Source organism: Triplophysa rosa, unplaced genomic scaffold (assembly GCF_024868665.1).
Source record: "Triplophysa rosa unplaced genomic scaffold, Trosa_1v2 scaffold266_ERROPOS124324, whole genome shotgun sequence".
In the NCBI taxonomy this organism is placed as follows: domain Eukaryota; kingdom Metazoa; phylum Chordata; class Actinopteri; order Cypriniformes; family Nemacheilidae; genus Triplophysa; species Triplophysa rosa.
In genome coordinates, this window is record NW_026634282.1 from 44,577 (window position 1) to 68,783 (window position 24,207).

A 24,207-nucleotide genomic window follows, 5' to 3' on the forward strand; every position below is an offset into this window, starting at 1 on the left:
CAAGTCCTGTTGGAAAATGAAATCTGCATCTCCATAAAGTTGGTCAGCAGCAGGAAGCATGAAGGGCTCTAAAACTTCCTTATATTCATTCATTACACACAGACTGATATATTTCAAATGTTTATTTCTTTTAATTTGATGATTATAACTGACAACTAATGAAAATCCCAAATTCAGTATCTCAGAAAATTAGAATATTACTTAAGACCAATACAAAGAAAGGATTTTTAGAAATCTTGGCCAACTGAAAAGTATGAACATGAAAAGTATGAGCATGTACAGCACTCAATACTTAGTTGGGGCTCCTTTTGCCTGAATTACTGCAGCAATGCGGCGTGGCATGGAGTCGATCAGTCTGTGGCACTGCTCAGGTGTTATGAGAGCCCAGGTTGCTCTGATAGTGGCCTTCAGCTCTTCTGCATTGTTGGGTCTGGCATATCGCATCTTCCTCTTCACAATACCCCATAGATTTTCTATGGGGTTAAGGTCAGGCGAGTTTGCTGGCCAATTAAGAACAGGGATACCATGGTCCTTAAACCAGGTACTGGTAGCTTTGGCACTGTGTGCAGGTGCCAAGTCCTGTTGGAAAATGAAATCTGCATCTCCATAAAGTTGGTCAGCAGCAGGAAGCATGAAGTGCTCTAAAACTTCCTGGTATACGGCTGCGTTGACCTTGGACCTCAGAAAACACAGTGGACCAACACCAGCAGATGACATGGCACCCCAAACCATCACTGACTGTGGAAACTTTACACTGGACCTCAAGCAACGTGGATTCTGTGCCTCTCCTCTCTTCCTCCAGACTCTGGGACCCTGATTTCCAAAGGAAATGCAAAATTTACTTTCATCAGAGAACATAACTTTGGACCACTCAGCAGCAGTCCAGTCCTTTTTGTCTTTAGCCCAGGCGAGACGCTTCTGATGCTTCCTGCTGCTGACCAACTTTATGGAAATGCAGATTTCATTTTCCAACAGGACTTGGCACCTGCACACAGTGCCAAAGTTACCAGTACCTGGTTTAAGGACCATGGTATCCCTGTTCTTAATTGGCCAACAAACTCTCCTGACCTTAACCCCATAGAAAATCTATGGGGTATTGTGAAGAGGAAGATGCGATATGCCAGACCCAACAATGCAGAAGAGCTGAAGGCCACTATCAGAGCAACCTGGGCTCTCATAACACCTGAGCAGTGCCACAGACTGATCGACTCCGTGCCACGCCGTATTGCTGCAGTAATTCAGGCAAAAGGAGCCCCAACTAAGTATTGAGTGCTGTACATGCTCATACTTTTCAGTTGGCCAAGATTTCTAAAAATCCTTTCTTTGCACTGGTCTTAAGTAATATTCTAATTTTCTGAGATACTGAATTTGGGATTTTCATTAGTTGTCAGTTATAATTATCAAAATTAAAATAAATAAACATTTGAAATATATCAGTCTGTGTGTAATGAATGAATATAATATACAAGTTTCACTTTTTGAATGGAATTAGTGAAATAAATCAACTTTTTGATGATATTCTAATTATATGACCAGCACCTGTATGTCAGCTGACCGCATTACATTTCTATATCACTTCGCCAAGTTTAAACAACAGAAAGGTTATAGTGTAGCCTACAGGCCATCACCTCACACAGCACCCTGCTCTTGATCTGACGTTTATAATGTCAAACTTTACTGTTTATGGAAACGTGTGCAGTTTCGTTTCAATAAACAAAGCATTTCAAAAACAAGAAATAAATATATTGAAATTATATAAATAAAACAATTAAATAGAAAAACAAAAATACATTAATAAACACTGATAGCCTACTCATTCGTTTTCCTCTTCATGCTGCTTATAACTGATAACAAATGTATTTTGATAGACCTACTCTTTCAAAAGTTTGTGTGATTCTTTTTCACTGCTGATGGTAGAAACGATACGAGGAATAAATCATTTATTATCATTGGCTTTTCTGTCACATTACTGCAAACATGCAGGTGTGCGCGCGGTCTCTCGCTCTCTCACTCACACACACCACGTGGCTCAAGCTTCCGAGTCCGTTCGCTCTAACGCACGCTTGAAATGAGATGCGCAAGAAAGTAGTCCTAGCATCTAGGGCTGAAACGATTCCTCGAGTAACTCGAGTTATTCGAATACAAAAAATCATCGAGGCAATTTTTGTTGCCTCGAAGCCTCGTTTAATCCATTTAACTACAGTATACACGGAGCACTGCGTTTCCCCACGGACCGTTATTACTGACGCACAGCCCGCTAAACTCTATTCATGTTACAGGGCTCTCAAGTCTCACGCATTCACCGTGAGACACACGCATTTTAGTCTGTTCACACGCTCACACGTGTTTCTCATGCTGATAAATAACTAATAGCTTATTGAAATGGTGAACTGCTTTTTACTTGGTTTTAGTCTATTTTGCGAGTGAAACTTGTTTTCCGGCTGCATTGAGTCCATAAAACTAGATGCGGACTTGTGGACGCCGAATCATGTTATTTACACATGCCATCTGGCTGTTCTGCGTGTTTGCTTGAATGAACTGCACAGTTTAATGTGCTACACACACGTGATGCTCATGAATTTGTCTGCATCTGCGCTTTATGAGGACATGAACACATGAACTTCATCTCCAGAGTTGCTCTGAGAGTTTATTTCAGAACATTTTACTGAGTGAAGCTAACGCACTAAAAAATAAGCGTCTTCCGACGACCTGCCAAAATAAAAGTCTGGGTAACTGTATTTTTATATGGACAAATATATTACTATTTAATATTAAAAAAATAAACTAAAACTAATTTAGATAAACTAAATGCATCATGCATGAGCTGAAGTTAGTTGTTTAGCTTTGAAATTATTCTTTCTATTTTTATTAATGTTTCTTATTTATACATTTGTATTAGGCCTGTATTGCATTTTGAATGTAATATGGCAATGGAATGTACTAAATGGGTTTAGTTTTCACAGATATGAATGTATGCAATTTCGGCAATAAATATGTTAATTTTTCTAAAAAGGAAACAAATTAGTTGTTCATTTTAAGAGACCTGTCTTATTTTCTCTTGTATATTTAGTATTGCTTTTTAATAAAGAAAAAGTACTTATTATCCGAATACCCGATTAATCGATGGAAAAATCAGTAGAATACTCGATTAGTAAAAGAATCGATAGCTGCAGCCCTACTACCATCAACAGTGTTTAAAAGACGATGTAACATGACAAACATTGAAATTAAACATTTGAACAATGTCCTGTGGTGTGGTAACAGTGGTATAAGGTGGAATAATTGTCTCCAGTCCGGTCAATTATTTGAAAGTTAATTAAATTCTTACTCTTGAAAGTCAATTATTTCTTACTTATTGTAAAGTCTTGAATACCCAAAATCCACTGCTGCACAGAAAACTGGAATCGGAGTTCTTATGAAGTTATGGTGTGAACAAAAAAGGGTCTGAGATTCTTTAGTGCTCAAGAGGACCAAAATAAGAACTGGGTTTTCTTTTGAGTCCACTTTACTGCAAAAACCAAAAGGACTGAGGTCATTTTTGGCTAGTTCCCTTTCTGGTTACTTTAAGTGAACTGGGTTTGGTTCATTTAAAACAAACTATATTTGAAAACACCCTAAAACTGCTTCTGTCTTGTTTGTTTATCTGAACCTTGTTGTTTTTTGGTCTCCATCTCTCTTGTGTCCTGCAGCAGGGTGCATCATGCCTAGCTCCCTCCTGAGGGCTGTTGATGTTTATGGGAGAGTTTACAGCCTTTCAACAGCGGGCCAGCAGTGGGAACATTGTCGCGATGCCCACTTGGAGTTCAAACGTGTCACCGCCATGCAGCAGTGTTGCTGGGGAATCGCCTGTGACCACAACATCTACCTGAACGTCCATGCAAGCGATGTTCCCATTCGCTACCAAGAGGAGACATATGAGAACCAGGTTTGAGAACCATCAGTGTTACCCTGTTTTAAGTTTGGGCTAAGCTTACTGATATTTCCTGCTCCCCGATAGAGGTGGAACCCTGTCGATGGCTTCTCGGACCGGCTGTTGCCCAGCGATCGCTGGCAGTGGAGTGATGCCACAGGTTTGAATCACCAGCCGCTGAGTGGGTTTCAGTTGCCCTCTGAGAACTGGGAGTGGGAGGCAGACTGGTACGAGGATGAAAACTTTGGTGGGGAGCTCACAGAGAAAGGGGTAAGTATTGACATCACAGAATTCACATATGCTTCTCTTTACGCCATGGCTCATCACCTTTGCTATTTTCAGGGATGGACCTACGCCATTGACTTTCCAGCTACGTACACGAAAGATAAAAAGTGGAATTCTTGCGTGCGACGCTGTAGATGGATACGATACAGAAGGTACAAGTCGCAGGATGCCTGGGTAAAGGTGAGTACATGCACAAATGTGTCTTTGTCAGGAAACTGTGTTGTCAGTGTTTTTTGTACATGCCGGTGAACGTTTGTATGTGAGAGCAGATCCCCTCGGAGCAGACCGGAGCGCTCCCCGACCCGTTCAATGACATCAGCTGTGGTGGCTGGGAGATCACTGAGGAACCCAGAGGCTGTTTGGCACTGTGGGCCGTGTCTCTGCAGGGAAAGGTCATTGCTCATTTTGAGACATTCCATGCAAATTTCAACCTTACCAGGAAAAATAAGATTTTACCAAATGTGAAGTAAAGCTGATGGCTGCCAATATACAGTATGTATTGTACATAATCTACATATTGTCGTTGGATCTTTGAGCCTAACCGTATTTTGTCATAGACAGTTTGTCTTTGGATCTAAAGATGTTGGTCTTGTTTGGAGCAGGTGTGGTTCAGGAGCGGCATCCACCATCATAATCCTGAAGGTTCTGTTTGGGAAGAGGTGCCTGTGCCAGGGGAGGTGGTGCAGGTAAGCTGTGGGCCGGGTGACCTAGTGTGGGCCGTCTTGTGGGAGGGTCACCTGCTGGTCAGAGAGGGCATTGGCAGAGACTGTCTTAAGGGTGAGTGCTATAGTACATGACATGTAAACTCTTGTCAAGTTATCTCTCTATGTCTAGTTGTTTTATCCATATGTGAAAAAATCCATTTATTCACAGGCACATCATGGGTCACAGTGGAATCACCGAATCCTGGAGTGGGTGCGGTGCATGTAGCTGTTGGTGTAAATGTAGTGTGGGCTGTTACTAAAGATCATAAGGTAAGTCTTATATTAAATAAGCAGTAGCTGCTGTCAAACTTGACCATTTGTGTTTCTATGCTTGCCTTTGCCTCATCTTCTACTGTTCAATAGGTCTGGTTTAGACGGGGTGTGAATTCCCATAATCCTTGTGGCTCGGGTTGGATAGGTATGGTTGGAGAGATGGTGATGATCAATGTAGGCCTCAATGACCAGGTAAGAGATTAGTACTCTTCTTTTTTCATCATTTTGGTTTTATCTCATAACATACTCTTGACCATCAAAAAATAATATAATATAATATAATACAATACAGGGCTTGACATTAACGCTTGTCCGGGCCAAGTGAATGTTTTCTATTGGCAAGTGAGAGAGAATTTTACTTGCCCGACCGGACAAGTAACTTGAAAACAAAATAATAACAGTGCTACGAAAAAAATCGGTCTGTGCTAAGAATACTAAGTATAGGTGTATTAGACAGAGCTGCGTGTTTGTGTGAATTGCGTTTGTCGTTTTTGTGCTTGTTTGTGTGTGACAATAATCAATGGTGCAGCGCATTGAGTCCATATAACTAGATGCGTTTGATCTGAGAGTTTATTTTATGAGCATTTTACTGTTTGAGTACAGATGAAAAAATACTGTAGTATTTTGCTTATGAAATCACATATTCTATACAAATGTACACTGAAAACCCTAATAAGTTGATTGAACTAAATTGATTGAGTAAACTCGTTGCCTCAATTTAATTGAGTAATGGAGTCTCCCGAAACTTGCATATTTAAGTTTATTTAACTTGGTGGTTTTGTAGACTATACTTTAATCTTTCAGTTCACCAAACTTGGCGCTTATTTAATGTACTTAAATTATTTTGTTCACTTAACTTGGTATTAATTTCAAGTGTACTTAAATATTTGTTCACTTATTTATTTGTTAACATAATGATGTTATTATTTTTGAAGCTTTGTGCACACAGAACTGAAATAAAACAATGAACAGCATATTTAATCTTTTAATTTTTATTGACATAATGTCACAATATTAATTAAAATACAGTAAAACACTATACTGTAATGGGAATGGGTCACCGCCACACTGTAAAGGTGGTAACAACCAAATTAACTGCAGTACATCAATTGTACAACTCTATGCACATTTACAGTATACTTCACTCAAGTAACTTCACTCACAATTATGTTAATGTAAACTGAAAAATTATTATAATAAGGTGGTATAACAACAGTAAAAATGTCCAACATTAACTGGTGGACTTGCATCAATTGTACAACTCTGTGCACCAATTACACCTTTTACGCCTCACAATTGTTAATGTACTGAACATGTAGGCTACACATAATAAAAACTACATTTCACCATTTAAGCTTTGTGCAAACACGGCACATTGTCACTGAACATTGTCTTCGAAGAATAGAAGTCGTCAAATGCAAGGAGTTGGGGGGCTGAAGATCAGTGTCCTCGAATAAGATCAGGAATCAAAGGTTTATCATCAATGCATGCTTATCAGAATGCACATTAAGTTTATTAAAATAGCTAATCACTAACCCTAAACCAACATTATATTAACATGTATACATTTGAATTGATGTAAATATAGATGCTTCCTGCAAAGAATTTGGTATACAGTTTTGAAAGTATGCATTATAAATGACGTTTATTATATTGAAGACTTAAACAAAAAAGGTGCCACTTTGTATGTTAAAGTAATGCTTCACCCAAAAATGAAAATGTACTCACACTCAGGCCTTTCAATATATAGATGAGTGTGTTAAAGACCTTCTGAAGTGACTCAATGGGGTTTGGTAAGAAAAATATATATATTTAAAACTTTTTAAAGTAAAAAGTTTTGGGTGAACTATCCCTTTTAAGAACAGATGTACTTACTTAACATGACTTGAAGAAAGAAGAGTCATCATCTCCGAGCATGATAGGCGGTCCTCAAAGAACAAGGGTTCGGACATCGGTTGTTTGGGCTGACTTTAGAGGAAAAGATTAAATTCTATTAATGCCAGAAAAACTTAATATCAATCTATTTGAAGCATTGTTATGAGAATATATGATTTAAGATTATCATACACAACACATTACTGATATGAATATAAGATATAAATTACATGTTGACAATGTCCCAATCGTGTTTTTGTATGAATTTTTGCCACATTAACTTTCAAACTACTAATGGAGTTGAACGTACAAAGACAATCCTTGTGTAGGTATGGAAAGGTACAGTTTTTGTATGACCACCATGTTTCAAACGATAATGTTTGAGAAGTTCCCCACTTTTTGCAGAGTCAAAAATGCAATACTTACATTTCCACATGTCCTTGTCTCATGTTACCTGTAACAGAAAAAGTTGAAAATATTAAGTTTAACAAAGTCGGTGCAAAAACCACGAAAATTACATTATAATTAAGATGGTAATCTTACAATGTTATCCAAAAGAAACCTAAACATCCAAATAAAGGTGACAATCATGCTGGAAGGTACATCAGATATGGCTGTTAAATACGTAAATTACTTTGTAGCTAATTACTGGTGACCAGTGTGAAGATGGTCTGTAATTTCACATATACTGTATATGCGTCACTACTAAGCATCACTACCCTTATTCGTCTCTGCTATAGTTGCAATGTTCTTATAACACACAATTAACCTATAATTCATACTTTACAAATGCACTGTACAAGTCAAAATATGTAAAAAGTCGACTTCTAAATCATACCTTGAGAACATTATATTGAAAATATTGTTATTTAATGGCGACATTGACAAAGTTTGCCCTGGAAAGGCTAACCCTCGTGGTCTAAAGTTAAGCAGTAATGATAGCTACCATGTGCTTTCTCTCGTCACAAAATCATTAAAAAAATATCGGCGAGGTTGGCAAAGTTTGAGCGGGAAAAAACAACGTTAACTGATCTCAGAAGTGGCTGTCATGTTCTTTACAACAGAAATACACGATTACACTATGATTAAGTGTTTGAACTTATATGTTTCAGTATTACAAATCAATAAAGAACCATTTTATATCTCAGTTATCATAGCGTTACCATCACAAATCCATACCGTTAATTGATGGTTACGCTAGCAAGTTTGACCGGGCTGCATTGTCTTTTATTATAGAAATGTACCACAAGGATTTAAATAAACATATTTCACTCTTAAAAATCACACAACATAACTTTATATATAAATAAATGTGCTTACCGAACATAGCACATATTCCGTCTTGAACTGTGAGTGTCAGCTCAGCAACAGAGCAGACGAGGCCAAAAGGACCAACTTTGTAATCCACCAATCGGTGCATTAGTTTTCTTGTTGCTAGGTAGAACAGAACTGCTTGCATGGAGTGAACTGTTTTAAGTAAAAATGACCAAAAGGATTTTTAAAGGATTAATCATGATTTTGAGCTCACAAGACTTGAAATTGTAAGTTTAAGCATTTTGAAGGTACATAAAGTTAAATCAACTCATATTTTTAAATGTCAGGACCAAAATGGAAAATTTTAATTAATGTTTAGTCAACATCACTTGATTGTTTAAGTACATACAACATTAGGGTTTACAGTGTAGGATGTGTTATGTACGGGAAACATCACATTTTATTTATTTCCATTTAAAGGCACTTAGAATTCAGTGTGCGTGGTTGTGCTTTGTGCTCAGGTGTGGGCGATAGGTTTTGAGGACCGGGCGGTGTATTTCCGTCAGGGCGTGACAGCCAGCGAGCTGAGTGGGAAGGCCTGGAGGGTTGTGTCCGTGTCTAGAGACAGCGATCGTTCCCATTCCAGTTCCAGCGCGAACAGTCTTCAGAGGTTAGCTTTTACCTTTACCCTCAGTCAAAACTACAGCACCAGCAAAGACTTTGAAAATGTTTGCATTACATCATTCATCACTAGATGGCATCTTTCTTTTTTTACAGCGCTGGCTGTTTCTTTGGTGGTGAGGTGCGTCTGGAGTCTCAAGCTTCTGTGGTAAGTGACATTGACCCTGATACTGAGAGAGCAGTGGGTGAAGTTCTTCCCGCCTCTGAGACCGAAGTCACCCCTAAACCACGTATCCCTAAAGTCACCAGTGACAGCTTCATCTCAGAGCTGGTGTCCGACCGCGAGGGTCAGATCGGTCGGCGTGACGTGTCCGCACCAGCAGCCGGTCCGTCTATCCCTGAGGAGGAATCTGCGGAAAAGGAAGCGGAGGACAGGGGTTCTCCAGCACAGGTTCTCTCTCCTAGCCAATCAGGTGGGCTGGACCCTCAGTGGAGCAATGTGGACCTGGAAGAGGCTCAGACTCAGACTTCAGGAACTGCGGGTGATACAGCCGATACCAGCAGTCTGTCTTCTGTAGCTACCTATAATTTGGCCCAGGAGGAGCCTTACGGGACTGATGAGCATCAAAAATGGGCCTGGGTCAGTGGAGGAGGATGTGCGGTCGACAGTCACATGCAGCTTAACTGGTTTAACTCATCTGCATCCACAGGTCAGTCACACATTTTATAATAATAGATAACTGTAATATAATGATAAGTAAACAAAAACTATTAATAAGCAATATTTGAAGGCATTTGTAAATATTTTATTGAAAATGTTATTATAAAATTATATTATATCATTTTGTCCCAGTGATATTTGTTTACAGAACAGAAATGACCTATTTTATTATTAATATCGATGTAAGGAAATAACTTTTTAAACTAAACTAAAACGTAAAATTTGTATTTCATAATACAGTGATGTGAATATAATTGAATGATTGCAAAGTTATTCCAGAATTATTACCTTAAATTTCACCCCAAAACAAAATAAATCATTATTTATTCACCCTCACGTCATTCCAAACTTGTATAACTTTCTTCTGCAGAACACAGATGAAGATATTTAAAGAATGTTTGTAGAATGTCGGACGAACGTTGGTAGACAGTTTGAGGAACATTGGTAACAATTATCCCCTTTGACTTCCATTGTATGGACACAAAAACCATTTCTCAAAATATCTTCTTTTGTGTTCTACAGAGAAAAGAGTCATATGCCGGTTTTGACGTGAGGGTGAATATATTATTGTAGAATTGATTTTTTTATGAATTATTCTTATGTTTATTGACTTTCATTCTCATAACTGTCTCCGCAGCACTGAACTGCTCTATGCAGGCCATGTCTCTTTCTATCACACCCGCACAAACAGCGGCCTGGCGCAAACAGATTTTCGAGCAGCTCAGCGAACGCTCCAAGAGAGAAATGGAGAATTTCACACATTATGAGCAGGCCATTGAACAGGTAGTGCTTAAAAACAGAAAGGTTCACCTCGTGTGATTTTTTCCTCAATGCTAAACAATTGCTTTTTGTCATTTATTTTTATATGATTGTATCCAGACTGTCATTGATATCGCGACAGTAAGTGTTCACAAGTTAGACTGATAGTCCGCTGTAGTATTATACGCAGCATCCTTCAACCTGGTAGAACCTTCAGATGCCCCTAGAAACCTTCTCTGTCTTTCAAAATGAAAAGAAAAACAAGTGAATAACGTCCCTGATTCTCATCCGTCTCACAGTCCGTGTGGGTGAAGAAGGGCAGCATGCAGTGGTGGCGAGACTGGAAACCTCATAAGTGGGTGGATGTTCAGTTTGCGCTGGAGCAGTTCTCAGGAGCGGACGGCAGCAAGGATGGCATTCTGTTTATCTACTACACCTTCAACGATGAGAAGAAGGTATACTACTTCTATATACTTCATGCCGTCTACTGTTTATATGCTTGCAGACTTTATGAAATCCATTGCATTTATTTCATTTTTTTCCAGTATCTGCACTCATTCATCAATGAAGTGACAATACTGGTGCCAGTACTCAATGAATCCAAGCACACGTTTGCCATCTACACAGCCGAGAGAACCAAACAGAGGTGGCCCATCCGTCTGGCTGCGGCAGCAGAGCTGGAGATGCACGACTGGGTAAGCAAATAACATAAGGGATGTTTAACTCCATCACTGCAATTTGTATTGAACCTGTTTTATAATCCCATCAGCTGGCTCTGCTCAGTGTGTCCTGCTGTGACTCCAGAGGTATACAAGGCCCTCCCTCAAAACAGGCCATCTGGTCGATCACCTGTAAAGGTGACATCTTTGTGAGCGAGCCTACGAAAGAACTAGAAGCATCTCCCTATCCAACAGCATGTGATCAGATGTAAGGATTACATTTTAGTAGGGCTGTTAACCAATTAATCGTGATTAATCAAGATTAATCACATCCATAGTAAAGTTTGTGTTTACATAATATATGTCTGTGTACTGTGCGTACTTATTTTGTACTTATAAACATTTTCACATACATCTATATACTGTATTTAAGAAAAATATAAAAATGAATAAACATTTATATATACTGTATAATTAAAGTTATTGGTAAATACATGCAAATATTTTCTATATATCTATACACGTATGTTTATGTGTTTATAATAAATACAGAATTTACATGCACAGTACACAGTTATAAATTATGTAAACAAACTTTTATTCTGGATACGATTAATCGCGATTAATCGTTAACTGCCCTACATTTTTAGCAATTTATATAAACATGTAGTTGATATATTTATAACTACAAATATAATTGATGTCCAAATTTCTTTTAAAATAACACTGTTCTAAGGGTGTTTATGATTCGTCGTGAATAGGTTCTGGCGTCAAGTTGGAGGCCATTTGCGTATTATCGAGTCTAACAGTCTTGGTGTGGTGTGGGGGATCGGTTACGACCATACCGCCTGGGTTCATACTGGAGGCTACGGAGGAGGATTCTTTCAGGGTAAATCCATCACCATTATTTCATGATGTAATAAATAAACTATACGTTAATATAAGTTTATTCCACACATGTAGGGTTGGCAAGCAGCACAGATAACATCTACACACAGACGGATGTGAAGAGTGTTTATATATATGAAAACCAGCGCTGGAACCCCGTCACTGGTTACACTAACAGGTAAACACTGAGCTTTATTATACAATAAACAGTTTTGTGTTTTAGACATACTCAGTGTTCTCAGTCCACTATTTGTCCACCAGGGGTCTCCCTACTGATCGGTACATGTGGAGTGATGCCTCAGGTCTGAAGGAGTGCACCAAAACTAATACTAAACCACCCTCCCCAAACTGGACATGGGTATGTGCTGTTACCCATATTCAATCTATAGACACATGCATTACGTTGTGTGCTAAATTGTTGGATTCATTTGAATGTAAAGACTGTAATGCGGTTTTGTACATGTATGCATTATGCCTTCCAGGTGTCAGACTGGACTATTGACTATGCTGTGGCAGTAGGAACAGACAGAGAGGGCTGGCAGTATGCAGCGGACTTTCCTGCGTAAGTCGTACAGTTGTACCCACTGCAAGCTTTGTTTTTACAAGCTGTTTGCATTGTTTCAGGGCTTGAATTATTAAATAAATTGTGCAAATCAGTTTATGGTGCAAAGATGATCAATAAATTTGTGTCTGAAAATATCGGAGGCAGTGTGTAAATGTGATTGACACAACATGAGGGCGTATTTCTTTTTTTAACGTGCGGAAATTTCGGACGCAAATTTCAGACTCGATGTGCAATGGCCTTTAGTCTCCTTCAGCCTTCTGTGATTAGCGTTCGGTGGTTAAATGTCTGCAACGTAGCTGTGTGTGAGGAGAAAAACTGAAACGCTATCGTTCACCAGCCATTACTTTCTCAGATCTTTTGAAGATTATGTACCTAGGGATGTTTAGAATATTTCTTCTAAGTCGCTGATAATGTATGTACGTAAAAATCTTATTTTTAACCGTTTAGGTTTCACAGGGAGCAACAGCCCATAGTAAATGCATATAACCGGAACATGGTGAGCCGTACGATTTCAAGTCGGAAGTATGTCACGAGACGACGTGCAAGTAGTCCATTACTGCAAAATTAAATGCACATGTGGACCTATGCGTGGCCGTAAATACTTTCGCCTTCGCGTTACATATTTGAAAACTACATATTGTTCTTTTAAAAAGTTGGATTTTTTTAGTTGGTACTTTTTAGTTGAAGAATTGTTTTATTTTTTTTCATGTTATGCTTAGTTCTAAAATGTTTTATTGCTACTAATACTAGAAATAAAAAAATAACACTGTAAGTTAACTCATTTCCAGTGTTGTAATGTAACGAAGTACAAATACTTCGTTACTGTACTTAAGTAGAATTCTCACATATCTGTACTTTACTTCGTTATTTATATTTCTGACAACTTTCACTTTTACTCCACTACATTTCCTAAATAAAATGTGTACTTTTACTCCGATACATTTCTCCTAACCATCTTCGTTACTCGTTACTACAAATTAAAGTATTTTCAGAAGAAATTTGAGTTGGTGACGTAATGCCTGTTTGTTGTCATGTCAACCGCCAAGCACGAAGAAGAAGAAGTCCTGCTTGTCCGGGCATGTCACATTATTGATGCCATTATGGAAGCACCTGCTGCAGGCTCTGCTGCTAACGTTACCACTCCGGTAGCAGATGACGAGCATCTCGACTACAGTGACGAACTTGGTGAACTCCGTGGTGGTGACGAAGATAACGTTACACACCCGTTGCCGTATTTGCAAGAAATATTTTCATACATTGGAGTGAAAAATTCTTCCTACCGGATTAAGTGTGGGTTTCCATTACTCTGGTTTTATTCGCATTTTGAAGTTTCGCATCAGAAACGAGTGATGGAAACGCTAAATTTCTAATTAAAAACCCTTAATTCGCAAAAAGGTTTTTACGCTCGCTTGAGGTGGTTTTTCATTTTTGCGAAAAAGGGTTAATGCGAATAATGGGAGATGGAAACGCATTTGCTGAATAAATTCCTCCAAAAAGTCACGTAACTGCACTATGAGACTGCGTAACCTGACTAACCAGAGTAATGATCTTGTGACACAGCATCAGAAATGTTGTGATGGTCATTCTTAAACGCCTGAGCAAAGTCGTCAAGTATTTTTGTAATTGCCTCTTAGAACTGTCACGACTGTGTTTCCCGAACAGCAGGCATCCACAAAAGCACCGCATTTATTGAGTTTCCTAATCGTCTGCTTGCGCAAGTATATCAAAACTATTATATTCAGTGGCTTCTCTTACTGATATTTAGTGCCAGTTTATTAGGTTGACTAGTTGGATGGAAACGGCAAATGTTTTATGCGATTTTCCAATTTTGCGCATAAGCTAAATTCGCAACTTTGGATGGAAACCCGGTATGCCTACCGAGAGTCACTGAAATATTGGCATTAAAAAACTCCCCGTCCAACCTGAAGAAGCACATCGAGGTAGGTTAAATTAATTTTCATTCAATTCACGTTATTTAACATGAATTAGTTATCATAAGCCTGTTCAGATATCTGGCTAACGTGATGGCCAGGCTAACGTGTGCTAGTTAACTTTTCTGATTAGCCAATGTGCAGATATTTAACAACACCAATGATTTTCCCTCCGAATTAATTCAACACATAATACTGAAATGGTTAATAACGGTTTCTGGTTATGGAGGACTAAACCTGCAAAAATTATAAATAAATAAATGTATAAATAAATAAATATATAAACGAATAAATGTAATATATGAAAATAAATACAGGAATGAATGGTTTGATAAAACAAAATAATTCGTTTTAGCTATTATTGATCTTAGCTTTAACTTTTCTTTTCATTTTTTAAATTGATTTATTATTTTTTGTGTCCATTTTTAATTATTTATTATTATTATTATTTTTAGATTATTTTATTTATCATTTCCTTTTATTTTTACATTTATTTATTTATACGTTTATTTATTTTTATATTTATTTATTATCGCATGTATTTATTTCCACTTTTATTTATTTATTCTTGAATTTATTCTTACTTTTCTGTGTCTTGTATGATAATTAGATGGGTTGGTCTTGCCTACTATTGGTTCAGCGTAGATTGAAGCGTTTGATCGATTACTCTTGACTTGTTTTGAACTAACGTCACGTCACTCACTGATCGTTTGCTTCGTGTATAACGTTAAGTAACTATGGCGGGCGCACAATTAGCTAGAGAGTTACAGCATTTAGCCAATGAAGTCGATAACCATGCATCAAATGACTGTGTGTCATTTAGATTAGGTGCGTTTATTGATGATTTATTACAGATTGACGGCGAGATAAATGACAAAGTTCTTCAAAATCTGTGCGAGTCAGGGGGTGCTAAGGTGGTGACCAAGTCCGGTTACAGGTCCTCTGCCAAAGAGGTGCATGAACGACCTCAGCAGATTCGTCGATTCTGAAAGCACAAGACGACTTGATATTAAGATGTCTAATAAACACAGACTTTCTTGTTACATGATTTTGACATTCTTGTTAAGATTGCAAATTATTGGTATGATCGCCCGTAACGGCTGAAGCGAGGTGAAAAAATAAATAAAGCGATTTGACACGGGATTCGTACCCATACAATAAAGCGAGGCAGCGTGTCACTACGGTAACAATCACACTAAGCTATTTCGCAATGCTAGGTGCTGCGGATCTTTGCAATAATATCAAGATGTCACACAACAATATGCAGCTGGATGAATCAAGGGAATATGCCCGTTTTAACTTGTGACCTCTGTGTTATTTATCTCTTATGGAATGTAGTTTACGAGTACCGTTTAGTAACCACGTCTTTTTAGAAGGAATGGTTTCCATTTGATGGCCCCTGTAGTGAAAGAACGATGCTCATTACTACCGTGTTAACTTGTGACTTAAGTTCACTATGTCTCAATTCATTTACATTATGTTACATCATGTTACATTAAATCTTTACGCTTTTTCTAACCGAAAGGCTGCTTATAACTATCACTTTGACAAAGCGTTAGCTTGCGACTTCGGTTTACAAGCTCATCTGTGTAGTTAAACCTTATTACATTTTGTGCTTTATGATTTTCACCAGTTGAACTGTAACACCACCATAGCACCCTCTGACTCGCACAGACTTTGAATGTGCTGCAAAGAGGCTAACAACCGAGGGAGAACTTTGTCATTTATCTCGCCGTCAATCTGTAATAAAACATCAATAAGTGCACCTAATCTAAATGACACACAGTCATTTGATGCATGGTTATCGACTTCATTGGCTAAATGCTGTAACTCTCTAGCTAATTGTGCGCCCGCCATAGTTACTTAACGTTATACACGAAGCAAACGATCAGTGAGTGACGTGACGTTAGTCCAAAACAAGTCAAGAGTAATCGATCAAACGCTTCAATCTACGCTGAACCAATAGTAGGCAAGACCAACCCATCTAATTATCATACAAGACACAGAAAAGTAAGAATAAATACAAGAATAAATAAATAAAAGTGGAAATAAAAACAAGCGATAATAAATAAATATAAAAATAAATAAACGTATAAATAAATAAATGTAAAAATAAAAGGAAATGATAAATAAAATAATCTAAAAATAAATAATAATAATAATAAAAAATAATTAAAAAATGGACACAAAAAATAATAAATCAATTTAAAAAATGAAAAGAAAAGTTAAAGCTAAGATCAATAATAGCTAAAACGAATTATTTTGTTTTATCAAACCATTCATTCCTTTATTTATTTTCATATTATTACATTTATTCGTTTATATATTTATTTATTTATACATTTATTTATTTATAATTTTTGCAGGTTTAGTCCTCCATACTGGTATAGCCTAAGTGGCGGCCGAATATTTCCTAGGTAAATTAGCGTTACACCGGTGGAGGGATTTTTTTTAGACCACATTAGGCTAATTGATGGCAGGTTACAGAGGAGCCTTCAGGATTACTCACATCTTCAAAAGCACCGTGCATTTTGTTGAACTTGAGATTTTCTTTGATTTAATTACCTCAAAATTCTAACCGTTCACTTTTTTTTTGAATACCTTTACTTTTACTTTTAGTACTTAAGTACATTTTATATCAGACAATTACTTTTGATACTTAAGTATACTAAATGTCAGGTACTTTAAGACTTTTACTCAAGTAATATTTTAAAGGGTGACTTTAACTTCTACCAAAGTCATTTTTTGGTAAGATACTTGTACTTTTACTCAAGTATTGCTTTCAAGTACTTTATACAAGACTGCTCATTTCTAATATCTAGTCATTTCGAAAGAATGGCGCAGTCATGGAACTTAGCTGGTCACAAACTGAAACCTTGATACTTGCATCACATCACTATTTCAGCACATTTCTCATCTGGTTAAGTTAGACTTTGGGTTGTTTGTGAATGAGATGCAGGTTTTTGTGCTGAAGTGCCGCGACCATTTAGTCGACTCACCGGAGTCATGTAGCCATTTAATCACAGTGTACAGCAATATTACTTTTACCCGCATGGTTGAGAGAGAACTAATCCCCTCTAGTGTTTTCTCTGAATTTATTTACTGTTCTAGGTCATACCATGGAAACAAAACATTAAAGGACTTTGTCCGGCGCAGGCGTTGGGCCAGGTATGTTTCACGTTGTATATTCTGCTCTCTTGAGCTCTGTTTATCCATGCACTTATGATTATACCTTGTTCTTTAATCTTAGAAAGTGTAAACTCACAACAACCGGCCCTTGGCAGGAGGTTCCGCCTATACCTCTGAGTGACGTAACAGTCCTGCCGTGCGGGCCAAAGAACACAGTAGAACAGGTGCCACTCTGGGCCATCAGTAACAAAGGGGATGTCCTGTGTCGCCTGGGTGTCACCTCACTGACCCCTGCAGTAAGGGCCAAGTTCATTATTTTCTAGATTAATGATAATTGATTTACACAATGTTTTAGATGTTCATAAGGTCATAACTTTTTTTTTGTGTGAATACTTTTTTGAAATTTCTCTCACTAAAGCAATGTGTTTTTTGCCTTCAGGGGTCGTCATGGTTACACGTAGGAACTGACCAGCCTTTCAAGTCCATTTCTATAGGTGCTGTCCATCAGGTTTGGGCCATCGCTAAAGATGGCTCGGCATTCTATAGGGGCTCTGTATCGGCCGAGAACCCAGCAGGTGAGAGAAAAACATTCCATCACGACTCGTAAATTTCTCTTTCGACTGTTTCCTAGTTGTAAATGTACTGTAAATTCATATACCCTCCATCAAAATAAACGCAGCATCATTCACACGCTCTTCTTGTCACGTAACATGTTTTGCTCAAGTTCTGCCTATCATGCTAATGTTGCGACATCAACTGCAGTAACATTACAAAGGCAAGTTTTATCTGTGCTTATAGGAGATTGCTGGTACCACATCCCCTCTCCGGCCGGACAGAAGCTTAAACAGGTGTCAGTGGGCAGAACGTCAGTTTACACTGTGGATGAAAATGGTAAACCAATGCACATCTTCTGATCTTCTGAAGATGGTCTCCATAGAAGCTGTTAAATATAAATATATGCTAACAGCATAACTGTAGTGCAATTGTTTAATTTAAACATTACTGTTTTGTTTGCTTCTGTGGCCCTTTTCATGCAGGTAACCTGTGGTACAGACAGGGTGTGACCCCCAGTTACCCTCAGGGCTCATCTTGGGAGCACATCTCTAATAACGTGCGAAAAGTATCAGTGGGACCTCTGGACCAGGTCTGGAATATTTCCTCATTAGTATTTATAAGGGTGTGGAGAAAATGGATTACTGATGCATTGTAGTTCATGATCAGATAAAAAAAATTATGATTCTGGTTTTTTTTATGGAACATTGCAGCGTTATTATAAACAATGTTTCTGTGCCAGTTTTTTTATTTATGTGCCCTCACAATCTTTAATGAAAATCTGAAAAGGCACTTCCGCCCTTTAGTGGCGATCCTCTTATGACATCAGTGAGACGGCTTGGGCAGAACATCGGTTAACTCCTCCCCCCCAACAGTCAAGCGGGTCGCACTCCAGACAATAAGCACAGTGCCGCATCCCGTTTAAAAAAAATTAACAAATTGTTTTATATGAGGGTACACACACCGGTGGCACCTTTTGTTGTCTGGTGGCTGCGCTCCTTTACAATTCACTAACACTACACCGTGTCAAACACAAGCCACTCTCACTATTTTTCTCATGCAAGTTTCACTTGGACATGCGTCAGAAAACTGAAGTAAAGATGATCACCACTTCTGTTTCAAGGGGACCAAATGATTCTGAATTGATCCACAATTGATGGTCAGAGACCATTTCAGAGACAGTTTTTTTTATCTTAAAATGTACTATTTATAGGTATGTTTAGGGAATTTTTTCTTTTTTTCTGTAAACTACTAACAATATTTCTCCCAAATTTCAAAATAAAATATTGTTTCTTTTTGCATTTATTTGCAGAAAAAAAACTGGAAAAACAGGTCAAAATAACAGAAGATGCTCTGTATTTTTTCAGACCTTAAAGACCCCAAATGTAGCCCTTTTACAAAATGTAATATAAATCTTAGTAGTCTACAGAATGTGTCTATGAAGTTTCAGATTAAAACACACCACAGGTCTTGTATTATACTGTGCCCTACATGTCCATTATTGCCTGTGAGGAAAAACAGGCTGTTTTGGTGTGTGTCTCTTTAAATGCAAATGAGCTGCTGGTCTAAAACAAATATTATCTTTTGTTTTATATGTAATGCAATGTGTATACACGAATTAAAGTTCAAAAGCGCTGTATTTTTCACATACCATGCATGTTTGTATCTCCTCTTTGCCCCGTCTCAAAAAAAAAGCTCATCGCTCTGAAAAGTGAGGTGTGCTATGATTGGCCAGTTAACCAGTGCGTAGTGATTGGTCGAGTACTGCAAGCGTGTGACGGAAATGTAACGCCTCTTACCATATTTGGAACATCAGGTTCCAAAGCAATTGTACTGACTACCTGCGTATACATTTAGGCGGTCTTAGTCAAATCATACCACAAACTGACGTAGATTTGTGGGGGTGTGGTTACACGAGGAGTTTCAGGCAGGTGTGGGTGAGCATTCGCCTTTAGATCTTTTGTTCCGACACTTTCATTTTTGCAATTTTACGTGTCTAATACATGCATGGGCAACTTCTAACACACCAAGGACACAGAAAAACACGTATTCGCGCCATATGACCCCTTTAAAAACTGAGGACGCTGCATTTCGCGTAATGTCTTTATAACGAGCACATTGTTTTTAAACGTGACAATGCACGGCACAAACGCATATCTATAAAAACCGAAAACATGGTCTCTTTGAGTGAATGCACTTCGCGTTATGTCTTTACAATGTGCACATTGTTTTTATACGTGACAATACATGGGACAAACGTGTCATATGTTTCAAAACTGAAAACATGGCCCATTAAGAATCCAGCATTTTACTAACATTCGTTTGTGAAGCATCCCGGTGTAAAGTGACTTCACCTGATGTCTTCTGCACATTCCGTTGAGAAATAAAACTAATCCATAGCGTCTTCAGAGGCTCAGATGTCGGAACTCGGGAGTAAATGAAGTCCATCAGCAGACATAGGGAGGGCTCAATCAATGTGACGTCAAGTCACTGAGAGAATGCCGACAGTTTGTTCAAGAGGACAGTTGAGGTTTATTGGGGATTTAAAAAACATGAATGGGTGGATTTTTATCATTCTAGGGTGGTTCTGTACACACAATCCTGACACACAGAAAGTGCATTTTCTGGTTTAGGGGGGCTGTAAATACCGCAAAGAGCTTATATTCACTTTTAAGTAGGGATGCTCTGAATGTTCGGCCGAAAATAGCAAAAAACGCATGTTCGGTGTTCGGCCGAATATTTGAAATGGCCGAATAAATTTTACTGAACATGACTTGTGATACGATCAAGCAGCAACCAGCGCAGAGAGAGAGAGAAGAGAACAGTCATCTTTTGTGAGCGGAGTTTGGAGGAGAGACGTGAACTGATATGGTTGTCAGTCAGCATCAGTCAGAATTGCTTGCATTGGATGTTTTTTTTTCTTAAAATCTTTTTGCAATGTAGCCTATAATAAGCCAACAGTTTTAGTTCATTCGTATTTTTAGTTTATAGGCCTAATGTGGAATGACACTTTTTAATGAACTGTTTTGTTGTAGGGGTACAGAGTAACTTACATTACATTCTTTTAGCAGTCAGTTATAGGCCTAATATATGCTATTCAATTTCAATTTTTTGTTTTAATTGACTTTGTTTTGCTCAATATTATTTTAAGTTGTATTGTATTTTATTGAAAAGCAAGACAAATTATAAAAAGCACGTTTTGACCATTCAGTTTATGCAGTAGTGAAAAAAATGGCTAAATAAACAGAAGAAATGCAAAAAACCATGTTCGGTGTTCGGTATTCAGCCTTCGGCCAAGTGTTTCATTGTTATTCGGCTTCGGCCAAGAATTTTCATTTCGGTGCATCCCTACCTTTAAGCAATACAACGGTAATATTTGTACATGTATTAACGAAAAATTCAAAATTTATTTTTTATGTGCTAACCTTGGTTTTTATAACAGTTTTCATGTCTTGTCATGCTGTCAGTCTTTCACATTGCTGTTGGATGACTTTATATCAGTGCTAAGGTTTGATTTTATTGAAATTTAACACTGGACTGGAATGGTCACAATACATCTAGAAATGCTGATTTGAAATGAAAATGTGGAATAATCTCTTAATTTTTCCGTAGCTGTATGTGGGAGACTGCAGACAAGTTTAGAAATCAATGATAAATAAGCTGTGCCAAGTCAGTTTTACAATATCTTGAAGACACTATGTGTAATAAACCCTCTATAGTTAACTCTATATTTGTACAGTATAGATTTAGCATAAATAAATTTACACAGCATCAGGACTTACTAAAAACTTGAATCGAGTCAAGTTTGTTTTAACTTGGCTAGGTTTTTTCCCTGTTTAAATACAACGTATGTGTTTTCTCTCTAAGGTGTGGGTCATTGCAGATAAAGTGCAGGGTAGCCACAGTCTCAGCTGTGGAACTGTATGTCGCCGGCTGGGGGTGCTGCCTACAGAACCCAAAGGTCACTCGTGGGACTATGGCATTGGGGTGAGCAATGCTGATATAGTTCACTTCAAACTGTTATATTTGCCATTTAAAGACATAGACAATAAAATAGAATGGGTGGAAAATGAAAAATCCTGTGTTGTCTTCTCAGGGTGGATGGGATCACATAACGGTAAGGGGGAATGCCATGGAAGCCCCTCGCATCAAGATGCCACCCTTAACTGACAACAGCAGCCACCAAACATCAGGCCGCGGTCCACTGCAAGCCCGTAACCAGCCTGAGATGAATGGAAACCCAGTAGGATGTTAGTCAAGCACCCCCAGCGTCTCTCACTAACCATCTCTAATGTAGCCATATTCACTTCTCTTCTGTAGAACATAGAGTTCAGTTCAAGCTCCTGTGTGCAGATGACTCTGTGTTTTTATTCAACCCTTTTCATCACATCCTCTTGTTGGTCTGTGTCTTCCTGTTAGCTTTACAAACATTTGTTTCAAGTGCTTTCGTGGATAACGCGGTCACTTCCAGTACTGCTCTCTCTTTTATTCCAGTCGTTTGTGTTTTTACACTTTTGGATAGGCTCTTAATTTAATGGTTATTTATTTGTTTGTGGTCATACCATTTTGCTTTTCGCAATTCTTAAATGTAATTTAGGGGCATTGAATACAAAAGGCACAATGTGAGCAACAGAAAACATTCAACACACATTTTATATTGAACATTACAAACAAAGCTATCAATTCAAACACCTACTTCTGAAATTTATTTTCAGTTTGGATGCGATGTCATTAAACGTGAGTTACGGGGTAGAAAAAAATACAGTATATTATATAGCAGTGGTATGAAGCCCGGTACATGCCACGCAAAAAGAAAGAATTATATGGTAGCCATGAATTAAGGATTCGTTCCCACAATTAATTACTACTTATGCATGTTTTGATAATTCTCGTTTTATTAATTTGCTCTCTAGTTTGAGAAATCGGGCTCACGTTTTAATATCTCCTAACTGCAATTTAATAAACTCATCACTGCTTAATAATAAAAGATGTAGCTGCTGTTATGGACCATAAATCTTTGGTGATGTTTGCAAATCATGAGCTTTAAACAGGCTGGACTGTGACGGGGAACCTACAAAAAGGATGCAAAAACATTCTAAAACATGGACACAATTTACCCTAAACAAGGAAACTAATTTGTAAAACATGCTTATGTATTAATAAATCATTGATTAAATTCTTATTTGCGGCCACAATATAGAGTTTTTCTCATGTCATGTGCGGGGCTCCGTAAAGTGGCATATATTGTGGCATAATTTAGTGGCCAAGACATCAAAAAGAGCTAAAACTGTCACTTCTGTTATCTGCTTATATCAGATTAATAGATTGTTTAACATTTTTACTCAAAGGTGAAATGGCAATGTGGTACTATGTAAAAGGAGGAAACGTTTGTTTTTTGGAGTTAGCAAAAAAGTGCAATATTTAATTTTGAACTTGACAATGTTATGAAACATTTCTTTTCTCAGGATGACATGACATTTCTTTCCATTCACACATAACAATGGTATAATTCTGTTTAAAGGCAGCAGCACAAATTTCAGAGAGTAACAGTATTTATACTAAAACTTTGATTGTTTTTATCTTTCCTATTCTAGTAAGTTATGTTGTAAATGTGGCTGTATAAATTTGAATTATTTATGTTATACCATTGGATGTTGTTATTTAAGGGCCTAATGTGAATAAATTGTGGGCATTATTTAAGGTCACTGCTGTACATAAAGAAAAGCTTTATATTACATATATGCAGGAGAGAGTTAGAGAGAGAGAGAGTTGACAGCATCTAGACACATTGTCTCTCCACAGGTCTGTGAACTTGAAAATGAAATCGATATAATAGTTTTAACTTATTTAGTGTAGACAGATAGGCTCGGTGAAAATGCTACTGTAAGAAAACAACAGTAAAGTGAATCTCAGAGCACTTTAGCTTTCAGTGTCATTGTGCATGGTTTGTGTCAACAATAAATATAAAATCTACTCCACAACTCTGTACCTTTTCTTTTCAAAATATATTGTAACCTCTTATGGACCAGAAGGTTTACTTCACATGACTCATATTAAAAAGGTTACCATTTTGATGTAGGG

The 24,207-nt window shown here is 37.7% G+C and overlaps 1 protein-coding gene and 1 long non-coding RNA gene across 2 annotated transcripts; one reads left to right on the forward strand and one right to left on the reverse strand.

Moving 5' to 3' along the window:
- Positions 1–3,693: 3,693 nt before the first annotated feature.
- On the forward strand, positions 3,694–24,112 carry tecpr1a (tectonin beta-propeller repeat containing 1a). The gene is made up of 24 exons (XM_057327659.1): positions 3,694–3,925; positions 3,998–4,180; positions 4,253–4,375; positions 4,465–4,587; positions 4,798–4,972; positions 5,069–5,169; positions 5,263–5,364; positions 8,823–8,971; positions 9,079–9,632; positions 10,281–10,426; positions 10,702–10,857; positions 10,948–11,097; positions 11,172–11,329; positions 11,823–11,950; positions 12,025–12,127; positions 12,211–12,307; positions 12,432–12,511; positions 17,557–17,613; positions 17,696–17,870; positions 18,014–18,149; positions 18,373–18,465; positions 18,612–18,718; positions 21,994–22,113; positions 22,223–24,112. The coding sequence occupies exons 1-24, from the start codon at positions 3,701–3,703 to the stop codon at positions 22,379–22,381; spliced, it is 3,600 nt and encodes a 1,199-aa protein (XP_057183642.1). The 5' UTR covers positions 3,694–3,700; the 3' UTR covers positions 22,382–24,112.
- LOC130550240 (uncharacterized) lies at positions 6,394–8,769 on the reverse strand. The gene is made up of 3 exons (XR_008962368.1): positions 8,368–8,769; positions 7,474–7,501; positions 6,394–7,140 (listed from the first exon to the last, which is right to left on the reverse strand). It is a non-coding gene; the product is annotated as an uncharacterized LOC130550240 (long non-coding RNA).
- Positions 24,113–24,207: the final 95 nt, after the last annotated feature.